Below are 20940 nucleotides of genomic sequence, written 5' to 3'. Positions count from 1 at the left end.
TTAGTCTTTTGTAGTCTTTAATAGCTTATTGAAGTTGTACAAAATTCCTTGTTTTTCAGAGATTTTAAGGCAGTGTATTTAAATGAAAAGTGACCATGGTGGACTTTAAATTTTAAGCCAATAACTCACCAAAACATACTTAACTGAATGTATTAACTAAATAATGTGCATAGCTTTCAGTTATGCAAAGCTACAAATACACAAAATATCACCTAACAAGTCTGTTACCTTTTTCTATTTTTCTAAGTAAATGTAGATATAGTTTTCCTATTGTGAGTTCCCATGCATCTTTTAGTAAAATGGTTTATCAAATTGGAAACACAGCATCCTACAGTTTTACTTTCCTCTATGGTTATTATAAATAACATAATTTACATAAGTTTCAGTGTAATAATATATTTTGAATAGTGAATGCTGATTAAAGTTGTTATATATTTTTGATATAAAATTGTTCAAATCCAGAAATATTTTTAAAAAGTAATTTCTCGGTGCCAAACACATCCATGTATTCACACCATCATATCAGATGCTCTACAGAATTGTTTTTCTATGTGACACTCCTTTGAAAGGTATAAAGCTATAGAATTAGCTACCTGCAGATTGGATTTTTCCATGATCCAATGGCATAAATGCTCAGCAAGCTGATTAAGACAGGGCAAATAAAAAAGAATACATGATTTCTTCTGAGCTTATTACAAGTGTTAAATGAAATTATCCTTGTGATAGAGAGGTATATAAACAAGGGTTGTAAAATCTAATTACACTTCGATCACATAGACATGATTAAATAAAATGTTACCAAATTTCCGTTAGCTAAAGATAGGTACTTATATCCATTATAATTAATCAAAAAAGAATGATTACCTTGGTGAACACAGAAAAAGTATGCTATCTGCTTCAGGTAAGTAGATCATTTGACCCTTAAGACGTAAGCAGCTGATCTCAGTCCCAGTCAGCTCATCCTCACATTCTAATTTCTCGACATCCAACAATCCTTCCTTGAAAAGGCAAGACATAACCATTAACTAGTACCTTTTTTCCTAACAATTCAGCAAAAAAAGAAGGACAGGCATGCTTCACTTCCCACCAAACCATAAGGGAGAATAAATGTACCATGTAGATGAAGAAGGACATTTCACCAAAATGGTACCAGGTATTAAGCAAAGTTGGCTACCTGGCAAACAGGGCAGAAAAGCGAGTTGACTGGCTCCTTTGAACCCAAAAAGACAACAGCTGTACTACTGTTGGCATACTTGTTGAAAGCTTCCATGAGTCATACTTCTGATTCTCCAGGATGGCTACAACATATAATACTAAGTTCTAGCAAAGAATGACCCAAGAGCCTCCATTCCCTCTGCCTTCATTCGTAGAGTAACAGGGACTGGTTCCAAATACATCAAGCATGAGTGGGGGTAAGGTCTTTGCGAGGGCCACAGGAAGGACAGGATGTTTACTCCAAGACACTTTGGCTGCACCAGTCTGAAGAACAGAAACTATGAGATCTGGGTGCTACCTGAATAATCAACTGGATGAATATGTTATCACTTTTATTTTCCCACAAAAATGGCATGAAGAATAATGGACAATTTAAGGAAGAATTAAATCAGGGCTTTGGTTGAAGTTTAAAAGAACATTCTTTATCAGTTTTGATTTCTAAAATAGCACATGGTAGTTTAAGGAAGTAAAAGATGTTTGTTTTATTACATGAAACTGCGTTGTCCCAATGAGACAGTCTCAAAACTTATTTTTGTTAATTCTGATCCGTCGATAAGAATCCCACTGCCCCTCGGGCAAACCAAGAATCAGTAACGTTGCCTTTGAAATAGTACTCCCTCTGACATTTTGTTTGGGATCTGTCTATAGTTCCTCCATATCACAGAATGGTAGAGTAGCTAACTTTCCCTTGGGGCCACTTCTAATTTGAAACATCCCTTACTCACTCACACTGAAAGAAGTATCTTGATTACCTTACTTCTCAGCACGAAAACCGTATTGATGTGTGAAAGGATCCCATGGAAACTAATGTCAATATGAGGACGAACAAGAGAGAAGACAGACAACAGGCTGCAGTTCCCAGGCTGGAGCTAAAATGTAGATGAAAGGGAAAGAACGTGGGATTAGCAGAAATAATTCTTACGATTTGAGATTAAATTAAGCCAGCTCAATAAGACTTAAAAATAGAAAACCATAATCATTTGGTAAGGGAATTGCCTCAAGCATGGGCTCCTGTCTTGACCTATGTTACTCAGCAATCAAACAGGCATCATATCGTTGCGTGAACACAAAACCAAATATGGCTTCAGAGTACTCATATCCCAATATAGGCTTATATAAGTAAGGGAAGCATTTTGGAAGAAGAAAGAATAGAAACCTGACTTTTAAAAAGGTAGTGTGAGGTATCAAATGCCTGTGGCTTACGATGAAATTTAAGTAGAAAAACCACCAGAAAACACTCCTGGTTTATTAAGAGATGGCTAATAATAGTAATGGGTAACAGTTAATAATTGCTTAGACACTGGACCCTCTTTATGCACTCTGTCTCCTCACACCGTAATGAAGGGGAAATAGGTAGGGAAACGTGAGGTAACAGGCTCACATTCATACAGTGAAAGGGAGGCAGGCCTGGCACAGGAGCCCACGCTGCGTACTACCCTGCTTCTGGATGGATAGGTCTACAACAGAGCCCATCTGGGCTAATCCGCCATTAGTAAGGCTCTTTAACTACAAGTGGGAAGTATCTCCAACATGTTAGATACAACTTCAAAGTTAGTTAGGTGAGAGAGAAAAATAGAAAGGATTTTTCAAATGATCTGAATAACCCAAGTTAAATGCAGACTCTCTTCATCACCCCGTTTTCCTTCGAGGCTCTGTCTGCTCAACCCCAGGAGAATCTATCACTTTCCTCTTTAGTGTTTGTACAATTCCCTTCTCTTCCCTGAAAATGTCAATGATTGACTTTGAAAGGTATTTTCAGTCAACATATAGTCACTCAAAAAATAAGTAAGTGAAAGATGCTTGTTACCAGAAAATCACCCATTTTCTCATTAAAAAAAAAAAAAAAAGCATTCCCATATAATTTTCCCACTGTCCCTGTAAGTGACTGAAACAGAAAAATAAGTAAGTAGTTCTCCTAGGGAAGGTTGCATATGCTGAAATATACTTAACTCACATGTGACAAATTTATGATGTATGATGTGCTGCACATTACATGTAATACACTCAGTGTGTTGAATGAATAAATGGCCGTGTGGAACAACGGTGCCTTCACGGCCTTTTGTCTCAGGCCTCAAAGCAGTGTGAGGTCCTTTTACCTGCGGAAGCACTCTGTAGATGGCATTGCCACACTGAGTAACCACTAGGTCCCGGTCAAATATTATGTGAAAAGGAAAAGCTTTGCAGAAGGTATAGGGGCTGATGCGTGATTCCTGGGTACCATTTTCTTCAAATCTATCAAGATCTTCATAGAAGTCTTCTTCTTTTGACTCTTTTTCTTCAATTAAAAACTGAGTATGATCACATTCTTCATTTCTTTGCTGAATAACCTGGATTCCAAAGGGGGGGAGATGGTGTTGATTATCTGCATTTCAGTTTGGTGAAAATATCTAAACACTTAAGACACTGGTTATAAGAATTGCGTTTATAGGGTTAATTAGAAAATATGAATACAGAAATGCTATGTATGTCTTAAATAGGAAACTATTTCTGGACATTGTCTTGTGCAATGTGAATTAAAGACTGAATGATTATTTATAATAAAACTGCAAATCTACTATAGGTCCTTTAAGTAACCCAGACAGCCTCCTGGATAGAATTAGGAGAAAAGCACCACCTTTGTCTTGTAGACTCAGCCCACTCAGCCAGGTACACTTGGTTCAGTAAATGAACTACCAACCATACAAAGTGGCTCTATTTAATATGATAAAAAATGATATTCACAGAGGGAAATGAAACAATGGAGATATATATTTTAAAATATATGCAATGTCAGGGCGCCTGGGTGGTTTAGCTGGTTAAGTACCTGACTTGCTTTTGGCTCAGGTCATGATCTCTGGATCATGAAATCGAGCCCCATGTTGGGCTCTGAACTCAGCAAGGAATCTGCTTGAGATTCTCTCTCCTTCTGCCCCTCCCCCTGCTCCCACTAAATAAATAAATAAATAAAATCTAAAAAAAAATACATGCAATGTCATTTTCATCCATCAGTTGGCAATTATACAAAATACCAAATTGGGTAAGACAAGAAAAAGAATCATCTCAAATACCACTAGTGGGAGGGGATCTTGATTAAACTTTCTGAAGGGTAGATTGATAATATATAAGTAATCCCAAAAAAGTTATACATTCTCTGATTTAATTTCAAACCTAGGAACTCATTCTAAGGAAGTAACCATAAGAGTGAGTAAAGTTCTATAATTTAAAAAAATAACTACATTTTTAAAATATTTGGGATCTCTGGGTGGCTCAGTCGGTTAAATGTCTGCCTTCAGCTCAGGTCATGATCCCATATTGGGCTCCCTGCTCAGCTTCTCCTTCTGCTGCTCCTCCTGCCTGTGCGCCCTCTCCCTCTCTCCCTCTCTCTCTCTGACAAATGGATAAGTAAAATCTTATAAATAAATAAATAAATAAGATATTATTCATAGGCAAATACATTATTAAGGTATAGAGGGTTTTCTTTGGTTTTGTTTTTGTTTTGAGCTTAAGAAACTACAAAAAATGTATCCCCTTAGAAGGGGAAACACTATATCTCAACTGTGGCCAGATCCAAATGGGAAGTAGCAGGGGCAACAGTTTTTCATATATAGCTAAATGAAGGCAGAATGTTTCCCCTTTTCACTTTTTGTTCAGGAGTTCACCGCAGCACATTCTGAGACTACAGAACGAATCACAGTTAACATGGACGCCATTGTATGTATTCTCTCAAATGCAGTTTCCTGCTGGAATCAGAACATTCTTACTCTCAGTGTCATACTAATCAACTACATTGGCTAAATATTAGTCTTATTTATGATTTCAACATTCTGCCCCACTAAGGTTGATTTCTCTCAAGTTCCATAAACGAAGTAAGAGTCAGTCTTAAAATTCAAGCCTAACTTTGATGTTCTGCTCTGATTCCATTTTAGCTACAGGAACTGAATTATATACAACCTAAATTTACTAATTAATTCCTCAATTCTGCTCTTTTGCTTTGATTAAATTGTCAAAATGAGTTGCTCTCCAATCATGTTTTTAACGTGTCCTTGGTATATTACTTCTTGACATGGTATAATATTCCTTAAGTAGTTAAATTGTTTGGTAGCTCCAGACCTGTTAAGCTTACAGATTTGACATAAGAATAGTTCAGGAAATTAAAACAGTGTCTTTGACAAAAATTAAATATACAAAACATAACTAAAAATGAAAATATTTCAGAATTCTGTGATGGAGTACCTGAATCAATAAAGGCCATAAGGCAACCTAAATAACATATAAAGCTATGTAATTAAACCATGTAACTAAGTAAAAACTTTAATTTTATATAGAGTATGCTAATGGCTGTCCACCTTCCATAACAGATATGCTAACCATAGCAACTACAGTATCCAAGTAGGTTTTGTGTTTCTTTCCTGAAGTTTCTATGTGCTTGTCTCTTGCTCAACTTGCCTAAATAAAAAAAAAAAAACAAAAACAAAACCAAGAGTAGTTAGACACAGTGGGAATAAAGCCCTTGATGAAGGCTCACTTAGTACAGATGCAATTAGCTTGGTTCAGTTAGCTTGGTGCCAGGATTAGAAATGAAAGGCATATTCTAATATTTTGACTAAATTCCAGTGAGACTCCTAATCATGGGTAAATTTTGATTCTTTGCCCAAGGTTTTAATTTCACTTTTAAATGTCTCCGGATTTGATAATGTCACGTTATATAGAGTCCCACTCTCTAGTTATAGAAAAACTAAGGCTGCACCTGGGAATCACGAACAAGTGCCCCATTGATACCAATTCCTAAAGAAAGAAAAGCACAAAGCCTAACATGACATCACTAGATGGACGACCTGGGGTGCCTTTCCAATATCATCAATTTAAATGCTACAATTTTTATTTGGCCCAATACGCTACTTAAAGTTTGAGCTTCATATCTGTGCTAGAACATAACTCTGGCATCTAGGAAATATCCATTAAAAAAAGAGCAGAAATAGGATATCCCCCTCCCAAATTTTCTCAAACTTGGGGCAACTGAAAGATGGCTCTCAAGGCTGAAGGCACTGAGGACACAAAAAGCAGCTGACTAGCAGAGACTGTGTGGGTTACAAAGAGTCAAGCAATGGTTCTCTTTATTGTACATTGTACGGAGCTAAGAGCGTGTATTATCCATAGCAACACAATTTCCAAAGTAGAAGACCTGGCTTTTTTCACCCTGTAATCTAATTAAAAAAAAAAAAAAAAAAAGCAAATTTTTTAGATCACAAAATGAGAGATTCCAACTCTATTTGGGGAACAGACCAAAAAAAAAAAAAATCTACAAAGAAATATTAAATAGCAAAACAGTATCTAATTTTATATTCTTTTAGAATCTGACTATCTACATTATGGGTTTTTTGGTTTTTGGTTTTTTTTTTTTGTTTTTTTTTTTTTTGTATGCTAAAGGCTACAGCTTAGCCAGTCACATAGCCTTCTGCTGCCCAGCTGGTACGTGCTCACAGGAGATGCAAACTAGGTTTCATATTGCCTTAAGCAATGTATAATTGGGAAGAGCTATCTGCCACCACAAGGAAAAAATATCCTGTAGAATGACCTCTAAGACCAAATATAGAATATTGCTGGTGCAGCACTGGTAGGGCTCAAATATACCCTGATGAGGTCCATCAGCACTGATAACTAAAGGTAAATTCATGGACTATCATGTTCAATATCCCATATGTCAGATGTGTTCAGAAGAGTCTCCCTCACTGACCATTACCTTCATGTCTATTTCGGTGCCATGTATCTGCTGAGCTACTGTTTTGATGATTCCGATGACAATATCCTGAAGACCTTCTCTCTCTGAGTAGTAGTGCAGAATGAGTCCTTTGCCCTTTTCTGCATCGGTGCACCTAAAGGAAGGGGCACGCATACCTGGGTAGATAGTAGCGAGATGGTCATGCAGAGCATCAAGGTTCTGCAATAAAGAGGAAATACAATGAATAAACGATGCCCCCACAACGGCAGCTGACATTGAGAAAACAAGATAAGGAAACAGGGCTTGAGTCTGAGGTTGGTTGGCAGAATGACTGTTTGAACATTCACATAGCACAACCTTCCCCTGTGCAACGAAACAACTGTAAAGTAAGAGCCATAGAGAACTTAAAGCTAAAGTGGTATGATTAAGAAAAACATCTATGGCTATTAACAGTTAATACACTTGAAAGAAGGATAAATAAGTGGTATGTAAAAAGAATGCCCGAAGCAAGAAAAACATAATTATGGGCTAAAACAAAGATATGCAAATTTATAGGAGCTTGGGAAAGTTGTATATGCATGTTATGATAAGCAATATGGATGCCCAAAGTGATCACATATTACCCTCCATTTACACCACAATCCTAAAAAGTATTAATGCAAAAACCTGTATCAGTGATAAGCATATGAAACAAGCATATTATTTTGTAAGTAATATTTTAGAATTAAAAGCATTTTATAAATTAAAATGGCAAGATTGTTTCATATTCATTAGTAGCCTCCAATCAAGATAGAGTGTCACAGCTGACCTGTGAAATAATTATCTTTTGGAACAGAATCTTGGAAAACAATACATTTACCAATAAATATTTTCTGTACTTACAGCTTTACCATTAGCATAGAACCTAGCATCCTGTATTACTCACTAATACACAAAAGTTATTTGTATAAAGATCACCAGGAGAAATGGTGCAAACTGTATGTTTCATTTGGTCCAACATGGTTTTTCAAATAAACAGCTCATAATGTGTTAGCGTGTGTGTGTTACATATATGTAGTAGGATATGCACAGCACAGCAGGTTATAAGAATTAAGAGTGAGGTAGCTTTAGAATTAGGTAGACTTTGATTTAAAACATGACATTGTCCTCAGCCCAATAACAGCAGGGAATTGAACTGTCAACACCTGAATGAAGAAGGAAACAATTATGCCCTAGAGACTACATAAAGGAACGTGGTCCTGCTGGCACCTTCATTATAGTCTAGTGAGACCTGAATGGACTTTGACTTAAAAAAAATGCAATATGCCTGACAATTCACAGACCTGTACCCCTGGGGCAAATAATACATTACATGTTAATAAAAATAATTAATAAATTTAAAAAATAGAATACATTTATTTTGTTTTGGGCACTTACATTTGTGGTAATTTGGCATAGCAGCAATAAAAACTAATACACCAAGCAAACAGTAATTTATCAATAACTGGTAATAAGTAAACTGGTAAATAGTAATCTATCAATAACTGGTCATTATCACTAAAAACAAATGGGTAAAATAAATTAGTTTCAGAATCCCATGAGCATAAAAGAATGCATAAAAAGGAAGGAGATAGGCCAGAATTGAACTATGGTTCAGGTTCCAAATATCTCAAAGAAGCCAATTTAGGGAAACAGAAGAATCCAGTAAGATATTAGGATGTGAGTACAAGATGGCTCCATGGGTGCTCAAATCCGAGAAATACTCCACCAGGGCACCGATGGCACTGTGGTTTATAGTTTTCTGTCCCTTCCATTCAAAGATTCAGTCATTCTATAGCTATTCCATATGCATTACATATTATGAACTGTACTATATGAGAGACAAGCTAGAGGCAGGGTAGAGGGTCAGATACAAACCTGCATGACATGGACTTTGATGTTAAGCCCCTCATGGTTCATATCACAAACCAAAGTGCAGAGTGGCTTTTGAGGCATAAATATCAGAGCCAATAGCTCAGACTGAAAGAATGGGGTCCAAAGACTTCAGCGTGAAGAGAAGCCCTGAGCTAGGTCATGAAAGGCTGACATTCTGATTCAGAGAAATGTTTCAACAGTCTGGTTTCTTCTTCAATTGCCTTCATGCCTAGAGATTTTTGTTTTCTTCCTGAAAATTACACCTGTTAATTAAATCAGGTCTGCTCTTAAAAATTTCAGTTCATCCTGATTGCCTCTAGAGGTTGCTATTACCACATAAAAACAATCCAATATGGCGGACACTAAATATTGGCCAGTTCCTAGAAACTGCAAACCACTGAAGGCCTAAAACTATTTTACGTGGTTGAGTCATAGGAAGTTAGTTCTTCCTGTAAGTTTTCCTCATGAAAATTCTTCCCTGGAAAGGGAAGAAGTGAAGACTGTTCCTTTATAACTCTTCCAGATCCCTTCTACCACTACCAGTATTGCAGGAAAATGTGAGAGAAAATCTGGTGAGAAGAAATATCACCAACAAAGTGTGATACTTATTTCCATTTCTCACAAAGTAAAAACTGAGCTTATTGCTGCATTTAGGAAACGTCCTAATGTAGTCAGGCCCGAGTACTATGCTGTGGCTGATTTCAAAGAAAAAAGGAGTCTAATGAGAACTTGACATATGTATCTTAATTTCTTTACATTTTTCCTCTGCAAAATGTTCAAATATATCATAAATCAATATGCCAACCTCACTTCCATACTCACATATTTTCCTCTCATGTCATATTGTATCATTAGCACATTTCTATATGCAACTACACAGATGGCATGAGACAGTAACAACTGGCACCATTTACATTAGCAGTACCGCTGATGCCCATGAAGGCCAGAGATTGGCCAGGATCTCCCAAGACCACTTTCCACAAGTCACACAAGTCACACAAAGGTAAACACTGCCCCTTAAATGTGGACCCATTTTAATTTAAATAAAAATACTGATAATACTAAGGCATTAAAATTGATAATTAAATATTGCTTATATTTATCACTTTAAAGCAGTGGAATACAAAATGCACCAGGTCAGAAGGCACATCTTTTAAGTTTTTGCAGTAACCAACTCTCCAGAGCTTTACGTAAACCTCTTTATTGAATTTGCTATTAATTAAATGGACAAGTAAAGTGCTTTCCTGGAGGCTAAAAGATTTAACACCTCTTAATCTAAGATTGATTTTCTTTAGATAGTATCTAACATACAAAATTCTCTCGGGATTTCTTTAGTTACAGCTTTCCTTACTTGGTTTTATTCTTTCAAAATTCAAGCGATGACCACAGCTTGTCTACTATTAAAAATGGACTTCATGATTAAAAATTAAGTTGATTTCATTTGAGTACATTTCTGTTGCTAAAAATGAGCCTTCTTCATAGTTAGGTTGCATGTGTTTGTAGCAACCAGAAAGTCCACAAAAAAGATTCTCAAAAAAGCCAAGGGACAACTCTGTCCACTTCTTATAATATGATCTCTGTACAGTTAATTCTTCATCTACATGACGGTAACAATGTATTCTGGAGAACAAGAATTGCATTTTAAAATTGGTATTCTGTCTTATTTCTAAATATACCATGGGAATAGGTATACAAAAAAGACCTGAATGACCGGTTACAAAGAAGTATATGTACATAAAAGAGACATAAAAAAAAAGTAAACACATGTATTTCAGCACAGTAGATTCCCAGCAAACAATAAAGCAAAGCTTAAGTCTGCTCTGATTTCATTCTTCTGAGCTTTATAAAGTCAGAGAACAAGAAAGGGATAAGAGAGCAGCTCCATTTATCTATTTTCTCTAAAGGTGCCAAAAAGGGTAGTCAGATTTTCATGTTGCCTCTTATGTTCTGGTATCATTTTACTGCATTTTCTATAAGCAAAACAAATATACTTTTTCTCCTCAGGAATTCTGCTAATCCATAAGTCCAATTCATCTTGTGACCTAGCATTTATTAGTTACAGAAGAAAAATGAGTGCTGGCATCCTGGGAAACTGTGCTGGGGTTCTGGATTTAGCACAATCCACAGATTTAGGAAACAAATGAGAATTTATTATTCCTTTGAGAAATACTTTGAAGTTCCATATTTTCAAAGATCTTGGAATGGTTCGAAATAAATGAAAGTTGTCTCTGTAATATGCACAGTAAAAATAAGTTCATACATAATTACAGAGACAGAGTTTCCAGGAATCAACTACCTCATTTCCCTGCTTCCTCGGCATTAAATGAAAAATCTCTAAATGATCCACATGTTAAGTGGGTGGAGTAAGTCCTCATCTTGAACGTTTTGAGAGAGATTTTTCAGTTGCCAAGTAGCCTTATCCTAGTGAACAAGGAGAAGGGAGTTGCCTGTGTTACTGGAGAACATAACCGAGATTTCGAATGGGAAGAAATCCTTAAAAACCAGTCATTTCCAACCTCTCTCTTTTTTTTTTTTGTTTTTTTTTTTTTTAAGATTTTATTTATTTATTTGACAGAGATCACAAATAGGCAGAGAGGCAAGCAGAGAGAATGAGGGGGAAGCAAGCTCCCTGCAGAGCAGAGAGCCAGATGTGGGGCTGGATCCCAGGACCCTGGGATCATGACCTGAGCTGAAGGCAGAGGCCTTAACCCACTGAGCCACACAGGCGCCCCTCCAACCTCTCTTTTTTAAGGAGAGAAGATGAGATGAAGCATTTCTTATCTTTTTACTTCTTATACTTGTGGAAAAACATGACAAATACCAACATTTGTATAAACAGCATGATATTCGAAACATATTTTGTCAAGTTTCATAAGAAATAAGTCGTTTTAGAATTTGAACATCAAAAATGAAACAAACAGGACCTAAATAAAGATGGAAAACCCAACCCATGTAACAGGAAGCACCAAGGTTGGGGTGTGAATAGCATGAGATCAGAACAAGTAAGAAGTTAGAAGTAAGTAGCAGAAGATCAGAACAAGAAAGAAGCTTTCATGACACTCCTCCTGCCTTTTCCTCTTGGAACTACCATGGGAAATAGCCTTCCAACTGAAAAGATACAGAGAATCTTTTTAAGAAGAAATAATGCAAGGCTCTATTTAAAAAGAAACTGTATCAGAATCACTAAAATTATTTCACTGGTAATACTGTTAAAACTACATATAATTATTATTACCATCCTCTCAAGAAAAATACGTTATTTAAAGAACAAATAGTCATAGAATTACCTGTGTAAAATATTTTACTTATTATATTACTTTTAAATTCATGTTTAAAAAAATATCCCATTGACACACTGCAATTGGCAATATTTTATAAAACTGTGAAAATATATGTCCGTTATTCCAAGAGAAAAAACAGTCTTACAATTCTAAAATACTCATCTTCCTTCATAAGTCCATACTTGTCCATTTTAAAACTGCAGGTTATAGAAACTGCCATTTTGGATGTTGAGAGAAACAGGTCCTTTTGAAATTCAAAAGTTAAAAATAAAATGAATAGTGCATTTTTGCCCAAGAAATATTATAAATAATTTAGGGAAGTATTAGAATTTCACAGCTGTTCAGGAAAATCCTCATATTTCCCAAAATAACACTTCACACAAACGTTTAAGAATTTTAGATCCGCCATCAATCCCAGAATGCTCTTGGTGGGCTGGCTAAATCACCGCCATGTGTTAAAAGCCAAAACCTTGAGTCAACCTGAATTTGAAGGAAATTTCACTGCAGGCTGCACAGAGGTGCTGGTAGAGGAACATCATGAATGAATGAGTGAAGCTGCCGCCACACCAAAATTAGTGCAAGGAACCAGCGTTTCCAACAAATGGTAACAGAGTATTTGCTTGCTATTCAACTGAGATTCCGATGTGTATATAAGCAGACTCATAATTTAAATCCTTACTAATCTCTAAGATTGCTCAGGGCTCATCTAGTTTTCATGAGGCAACCTGGCAGCTTTCCATGCTCATTTGAATTTCATTTTACCTCTGTAAAAGTATTGGGATGTAAAGAATATACAATGTAACAGTAATATAACACCAGTGAGAATGAATGGGTGGTCCTGCGGGATTGACTTGGGTTTCATTCCCTGAGGCTGTATATCATTCTAATCTGATCAGACATGGTGGCTCAAAACTCTTGACTCATCCGTACATGTGTGTATAAGTGTACAAGTTCATACTAACACAGACATAAAAAATGAAGAAGACAACAATACTCAGGCTGCTGTGCCAATTATGCATTACTGTGTGTCAAGGCACCCCAAATTTATTGGCTTAAAACAGTAAGATATTATTATCCCTAGTGAGTCTGTGAATTTTCTGGACTCGGGAAATTCTTGCATTGCTGTACATGAAGCTGGGGATGGTGTCATCATAATGTTCTACCAGGCTGTTTCCCCAGGACAGGTCACCCAAAGGGCTGGTGGTAGTTGTCAGCCCTTTGCTGGGAGTTCAGCAAGCACCACTGTCTGAGAGCCCACACGTGACCTCTGCATGTGGCTTGAGCTTCTCACTTCGAGACACTGGGTTCCTGGAGTGAGCATCCCAAGAGTAACTATTCCAAGATACTCAGGTGGAAACTTTAAGACTTCTTATGAACAAGCCTAGGTAGTATCAAAATGTTACTTCTGCCATGTTCTATTGGTCAAATAATCACTAAAGTCAACCAAGATTCAAGGGAAGGCAAATTCTGCTTTGTGATGGGAGGGGCAAAATCATATTTCAGGGGAACATGTGAAATGGGACATATTAATGCAGTGATTTTTGGAAAACTCAATCAGCAATAATGCAAATGGGACACTGGAAGTAAGATGAGTGTGGATTAAGGTGGAATTACTGTCAAATCGAACATTCCTTTCTCTCTTTTTTTTTTTTTCTTATTTTTTTTAAAGATTTTATTTATTTACTTGACAGAGAGAGAAAGCACAAGTATGCAGAGGCAGGAGAAGGGGAAGTAGGCTCCCCACTGAGCAGACAGACTGATGTGGGGCTTGATCCCAGGACTCTGAGATCATGACCTGAGCCAGAGGCAGAGGTTTACCCCACTGAGCCACATAGGCGCCCCTTTCTTTTTTTAAATGAAGGTTTCAAACCCTACATAGTTTTTGCACTATTTTATTCAATATACTAGAACCTTCAAATAGAAATCTACTACGATAGCAGCATGAGGGGCGCCTGGGTGGCTCAGTGGGTTAAGCCTCTGCCTTCAGCTCAGGTCATGATCCCAGGATACTAGGATGGAGCCCCACATCAGGCTCTCTGCTCAGCAGGGAGCCTGCTTCTCCCTCTCTCTCTGCCTGCCTCTCTGCCTACCTGTGATCTCTGTCAAATAAATAAATAAAATCTAAAAAAAAAAAAAATAGCAGCATGAAACTGCACATTTTATTCCTATTTACAATTAAGAAAATGGCAGAATAGAAGAAAAATTCTTGTTGAAACATGGTCTTATCTGTAAGACAATATATCCAAGTAAAATGTACAAAATTTAAAAATCAGAATGTCCTGTTTTTCTTTATCTCTTTGATAAATCATATTTCCATTTGCTAAAACAACTAAAGGGTAATAATAAATTTGAAGGTTTATCTACTTTTTTTTAAGAGAGCAAGAGAGAGGGGAGTGGGAAGGGATAGAGGGAGAGGGAAAGAGAGAATCTTAAGCAGTCCCTACATCCAGGGCAGAGCTGACACAGGGCTTGATCTCAGGACGGTGAGATCATGACCTGAGCCAAAATCAAGAGTCGGATGTTTAATCTACTGAGCCACCCACATGCCCTAAGAACCATTCTTAATAACGTATCCAACTGAGAAGCTGAGGAAAGACAACTTCCAAGGAATTCCTCCTTGGAATCATGATGAGTGGTCACAGCTGTCCAGCCTAAAAGCATAGTCAAATGGTTCTCCACGTTGTAATTCCAGTAACTATTTTATTGTTGCCTGGGAACTCCAAGTGGAGATATTAGAATGATGATTTTAAAAGTTTCTAGATAGGGGTGCCTGGATGGCTCAGTGGGTTAAAGCCTCTGCCTTCTGCTCAGGTCATGATCCCAGGGTCCTGGGATCGAGCCCTGCATCGGGCTTTCTGCTCGGCGGGGAGCCTGCTTCCTCCTCTCTCTCTGCCTGCCTCTCTGCCTACTTGTGATCTCTGTCTGTCAAATAGATAAATAAAATCTTAAAAAAAAAATAAAAAATAAAAGTTTCTAGATAAAATAATGTAACATAAATTAATTAATAAATAGCAATTTGCCACGTCCACATGAGGTGGAAATTGGTCTACTGTGTGTCTATCATTATACATTTCAAACTATAATTCATTTCTTAAAAAGATATATAGTCTCATTAACAGAATAATAATAATAAAATAAAAATAAGTTGTCATCTCTAGTAAAAGAATTAATCTTGAGCTGTTGATGTACTTTCTTCTTCTTTTTATACAAACCGCAAATCTTCATTCCTCAATATTCAAAAATGATATTTATTCATTCCCAGATACAGATTGTATCTGTGGAGATACCATCATTAGGAGATTATACATGGTCTCTGGCTCCATGAAGTTTACATTCCAGCCCAAGAAACAGGAAATGATAATAGAGTGTGAGAAATACGAGAGCTGGGGAAATATGTGTACTGTGGAAATGCGGGAAGTGCCAATTACCCTGACTCAGAAAGGGCAGTGATTGGAGGGCAGTGGTGTCCTCCTGGAAGAAGTAATTTGACCAATGGGATAAACAGGATTTACTTAGGTGAAAGTATCAGTAACAGTGTTCCAGACAAAGGGAAGAACAAAATAAAAGCAAAGATTCCAAAAGAAGTTCTGTTTCGCCAGGCTGCAGGAGAGGAAGAGGAAGGATGGATAGGGGATGTAAGTAGTTTCAATCATTTTAATTACTTTCTACCTTTTCTAGTGAATAATTGGGAATCATTGAAGGATTTAAGCAAGAAAATGATATAATGAAATAGATTTGCATTTCAGGAAAAACAGTAGTTATAGAATGGAGAAGAGATTAGAAGAGGCTCGAAGAGAGCCTGGGAAACCATCCAATATCTAAAGAATAATAGCTCACGCAAAAGTGTAGAGGAAACAAAAAAAAAGTGATAGAATTCTCAAAATACAGTATTTAGGAAATAGATTTTAAGGCTTTGATGATTTATTAGAATCAGGGGGTGAAAAAAAAAAGGTTTTTAAACTCTTTAAAATGAGACCCAGTTTATCTTACTCTTTAGTGAAGGATTAAAGTCTATGAAAAAGAATATTTTATTAATTTATATAATGTATATAATTTATAAAATGTAAATTTGTATATGGAAATGAGGATCTTAAGACAATTTATGAAAATCAGTTACTTTATTCTGTCATCACTTATACAGAAAAAATATTCATTTAATTTCTATGTAAATAGCCTAATCATAAGATAAATACCTAAGTATTTTAATTCATTCAATTTGTTGGTAAGATATGCAATTTGAAAAACAGGGAAAAAAAGAGATAAAAAATATCCACTATTGGCAAAAACTTCACAGTATTCTAACTTTCTAGTTTCTTCATCATTCACACTCACAGTGAAAGAAACCCAAAATCATATGTAATTTAAAGATATATTAACTAAAGTTGTATATTGACTTGGAGGAAAAAGGACTTAGGGCTACTTAAAGTAACGCCATCCAGTGGAAACAGAAGGTGATAAAAGTCACCAGAGCAAAGCACAGATAGATATTAGCCACTTAAGTAATGTTCAAGTTTCTAGTGGCCATGGTTTAAAAAGAAAAAAAGAAATAGGTGAAATTAATGTTCATGATATATTTTTATAAAACTCCGCATATCCAAAGTATTATCATCTCAACAGGGACTTTATATAAAATATTTACCAGCAATTTTGTATCCTTTTTGTACTTCCTTTGAAATCTGTTCTCTATTTTACCCACAGTCCATCACCTTTCAAATACTTAGTAACCATATACTTAGTGGCTAATAGCTATCCTACAGGACGTGCAGCTTTAGAACCTAGGGAAACCCACCAAGAGGCTGCTTTCTCTCCTATTGTGCCCTTACAAATTGAGCGGAATGATCACAATGAGTAGAGGTTAAAACGAATCTTTGTAAACTCCTTTGGATAGCTGTTCTGCTATGGAGATGTGGCCACTGAGAACAAACGTCAAAGACAGAGGAACTGCAAATTGCAACTCTGCCAATAAAGTGACAACAGCCAACCAAAGTATTAAAAAACAGAATATGAAAAAAATAAATAAATAAATAAATAAATAAAACAAAAAACAAAACAAAAAAAAAAAACAGAATATGTATTCAAAAATCCAAAATCCCAGTAAAATTTAAATATCAAACTTTGATCCATTTAAAATAACTCATTTAAATACAGCCTGTTAAAGCTTAATTTAAAAATCTCCAGGCAGCGACTTCTCTTGGAATTGGCAGGTTTTTTTTTTTTTTTTTTTTTTTTTTTTCTTTTGACACCAGTAGTTCTGTAAATCCATGGCAGGGCATTGCAAACCAGTTTCCATCTTGATTTAATGCTGTCTTAAGTTTATAAGAAAAATGTCACTATGTAAACAACAGATATTTTGATTAAACACTACAGTTCTTATTTTGGCTGTTAAATCAATAATGCAGCTGGACTGAAAGTAGTTTACATTCCCTCAAAACTGGGCTCAGGTTCAGCTAGTATTGCACTGACATCATTTTCCAGCAAGATCTGGCCGCTTTCAGCGGCTGGTTTAGAAATAATCCTTTACAAACAACCACATAATTTTCAACCTTAGCAGATTTCAAGAAGAGGGGCTTACAGATGCCTGTGCTTAAAATAGGGCAGGCAATCCAAAAATAGTCTCTCATCTAATGGATAATTTACTAGTACCAACTTTTAAGGTAACTTAAACAAGCACAGGAGACTAACGCAGATGGGTACATTATTTCTTTCACTTCACCTGAAACTGACTTAGAGAGTGCTCTCCTATTCTCTTTGCTACAGTAGCTTAATTAATATGTAACTAGAAGCAATCCTTCGCAAACTTGTTTTGGTGGCCAAGCACCTGAAAGACATGTTGTTTTCTCCTAAACTTTGAGCCCAACAGAGAACATCATGGACACTGCCATAGTATTTAATTATACTATACAAACCAAGAATACATTGAAAGAGAAAATAAGACCAGATTATATATCTAAAACATAAAACCACAACTACTAGCCTATATAAACCATGCAAAAGGGGTCAGTTAAACAGATCACAATAGACCATGTTCAGATTTTCAAAGAACGTTAATTTACAACCTGAATATTCAAGGTCAGCAACCAAAAGTTCAAGAAAAAAATATGAAACAAAAATGCTAAAATGTATTCAAGACCACCCAATTACTTGATGGGATTCACTGTGATTCCATTTCAGCAGCAAGACACCGTCATCCAGCTGTCAGAGTAAAAAGTATTCTAGAGCCTCTGTTTTGAGAATCACTAACTCAGAGCTTTTAACTGTGGGATTTCAAATTGCTTACCTGTAGAAATTCTCTGACATTAGATCCCAGGACACGCAAGATTGTATCATAACCAGACTCTTGACAAAAGACAAAAAACATCTTCCCGAACATTTGGAGGATTTCCCCAGCATTGAGATCTGTTTATAGGTTTGGGAGAACAACGACAATAAAATATATTATAGCTATAATATTGTTAATGGGAAGAATGAAAACAGGTGCAAAATTAAAAAATTAAACTATCCTCAATTTTTGTGCAAGTAGTCATTGATCATAAGAAAAACTTCTGGCCTGAACAATACAATGAAATCTGCGAAGAGAAAATATTGACATGTCAAGAGCACAGATGTGTATCTACATGCAAAACAATCAGTTTCTTGGCTATCACAATAAATTCTGAACTTTTTAAAACTTATATTTAATGTATTAACTTATTTTTTCTGAAAAAACACAGAAAAAAATCATCAAGAATGCACATGACAGTATTTTGGTGAAAAATGGTTTTCTTCACATAAATATGCATATTTAGTAAGTTGGTTACATATAACATGTACCCCAATATCCTGCTTTGTTTCTTAATGTTCAATCATTAATATTTCCTAAAATCTTTATATTTTTTCTGTAACATCTATTTTAATTGCCATCTCATTAACACAACAATTTATTTAACAATCCACTCGTATCAAAAATATAGACTTTTCTAGTTTTTGATAATATAAGTTATCTCAAAATGAAAACATACATCAATCTTAATGCAAATAGATCTAACGATTCTTTGAGGAAAAATTCCTAAAGGGTTTGCACATTTTTTTAAGAGACATGACTAATGATGCAAAATTATTCTCTACAATGTTGTTTTAATTTACGATCAGATTAACAATGTGTGCGACTTCCTCTTTGACTCTACTGTTGAATACACTAGATGATTAATTTTAAAAATAACCAAATCTGTGAATAAAATTTCATATTTGTTTCAGTTTTGATTACCAATGAGGCAGGATATTTTTATTATTAACAATTTTCCATTCTTTCTTTGTAATTCTTGTGTCCTGTAATAGATATTTGCTCTTCTAGTTATTAGTGGCAAAGCTAAAAACTTCTTTCTATTCTACCCAAATAGGAGCCTAATTGTAAATTAAACACGTGAGAATAACTCTGAGAACAACTTTTTTTTTTTTTCCATGAAGCTGTTTTTAAACTATGCCTACTTTGCAGGAATTTTCATGTAGACCTCAGTTTCTTATTTCTTTTACCAACAGTTAATGGAATGCAAGATTACAAGAGAGATTCAGGGACAGTATTTTCTGCATACTACACTTTTGTAATTACTGTGTTGTTGATACCATAACTGAAGTTATTATTACATGAAGTGTCAATAATTTTTTTTTCCACCCCAACACATGGTTTTCTGTGAGGGTCTACAGAGAGCTTCTCCACTCTTTAAAGAGCTTATGAAGGAAAACTAGGATTCAGGAAAGCCTGAGCCTTCCCTCCACCATTGTGCAGTGTACAACCTACCTAACAATATAATAGGATCTCGGTTCATGTATTCCTTTGGGCTTCTATGTGTAACTTAGCCAAAGAAGGAAAGACACATTCAACTTACTGAGGACTTTGCTTGCAGCAGCAACCAAATCATAAGTTTTAGAATCATCATATATTATTCTGACAAGAAATTGTCCTTCTTCATCTAACTGTGCCTCTTTTCTGGAAAACAAAAACAAGAGACAGCTTAATTTATATGCTGAAATAAATAATAAACTTATTTATATACTTATATATTTATAAATAATAAATTGAATTTATATGCTGAAATAAAAGAATAGCTATTATAGATAATACTGTATAAATTGTGTATAAACTGCACAAACAGTGGTTTTATGCCTAAAATGGGACATTTCTGGCAAATTTGTTTAAATCAATGCCATGTGCCTAAAAGTCTAATGATTAAGAAGAAATCATTTCACATTCCCAATTAAAATTCCCCTAATTAAAATGATATATTTAAGCATAGTTTAGCAAGACTAACATTTATATAGTACTCTAATGCTCAATACAATGCCAGGTATTAACTAGAACCAAGAAATAACTTTTAGTTAAACAAATAGTCAGCAAATATTTGTTGAGTCCCTATATGTGCCAGGCACAGTTCCAGGCATTAGGGATTGAGCCTTTAGCAAAATAAACAAAAATACCTGACCTCTTGCAACATACACTTCCTAGGAGGGGAGACAGACTGGGCATAAAACTAATAAGTAACATATAATGGTAAGTAGTTTGAAGAAAAATAAAGACAGGTACTCAGGTAGGGAGCTTGAGAACAAAAGCCAAGAGGTCTCACTGGATACTGGCAATTGAGTAGAGCCTGAAGGAAGCTCTAGAAGTGAGCCATGAGCCATGTGGGGAAGAGGGCTAGGCAGGAGTGGCCCAGGGCACTGGAGGAGCAGCAGAGGCCAGCGTGGCTGGAACAGGGTTGGGGCCAGAGTAGCTGTAAGGGAAGGGGTCAGAGTGGTAACAAGGGGCCTGGGAGGACATTAGAATGACTACGGCATTTACTTGAAAGTGATGGATGGTTTGGGCCTTTGTGACATGAGAGT

At 35.9% G+C, this 20940-nt stretch overlaps 1 protein-coding gene across 1 annotated transcript in view; it reads right to left on the bottom strand.

The window, feature by feature from the left end:
- The window catches only part of LOC111154115 (guanylate cyclase 1 soluble subunit beta), a 47160-nt gene that overhangs the window by 9730 nt on the left and 16490 nt on the right, over window positions 1–20940 (bottom strand). Inside the window, exons 3-8 of the mRNA XM_022513514.1 lie at window positions 19950–20050; window positions 18365–18483; window positions 6935–7132; window positions 3312–3542; window positions 1968–2084; window positions 865–998 (exon numbers count right to left, since the gene is read on the bottom strand). Coding sequence (XP_022369222.1) covers window positions 865–998; window positions 1968–2084; window positions 3312–3542; window positions 6935–7132; window positions 18365–18483; window positions 19950–20050 — 900 coding nt within the window. The remainder of the gene's footprint in view (window positions 1–864; window positions 999–1967; window positions 2085–3311; window positions 3543–6934; window positions 7133–18364; window positions 18484–19949; window positions 20051–20940) is intronic.

Source organism: Enhydra lutris, unplaced genomic scaffold (assembly GCF_002288905.1).
Source record: "Enhydra lutris kenyoni isolate GAN:26980312 unplaced genomic scaffold, ASM228890v2 scaffoldscaffold3, whole genome shotgun sequence".
Taxonomy (NCBI): domain Eukaryota; kingdom Metazoa; phylum Chordata; class Mammalia; order Carnivora; family Mustelidae; genus Enhydra; species Enhydra lutris.
This window is presented reverse-complemented; position numbering and strand designations above follow the sequence as displayed.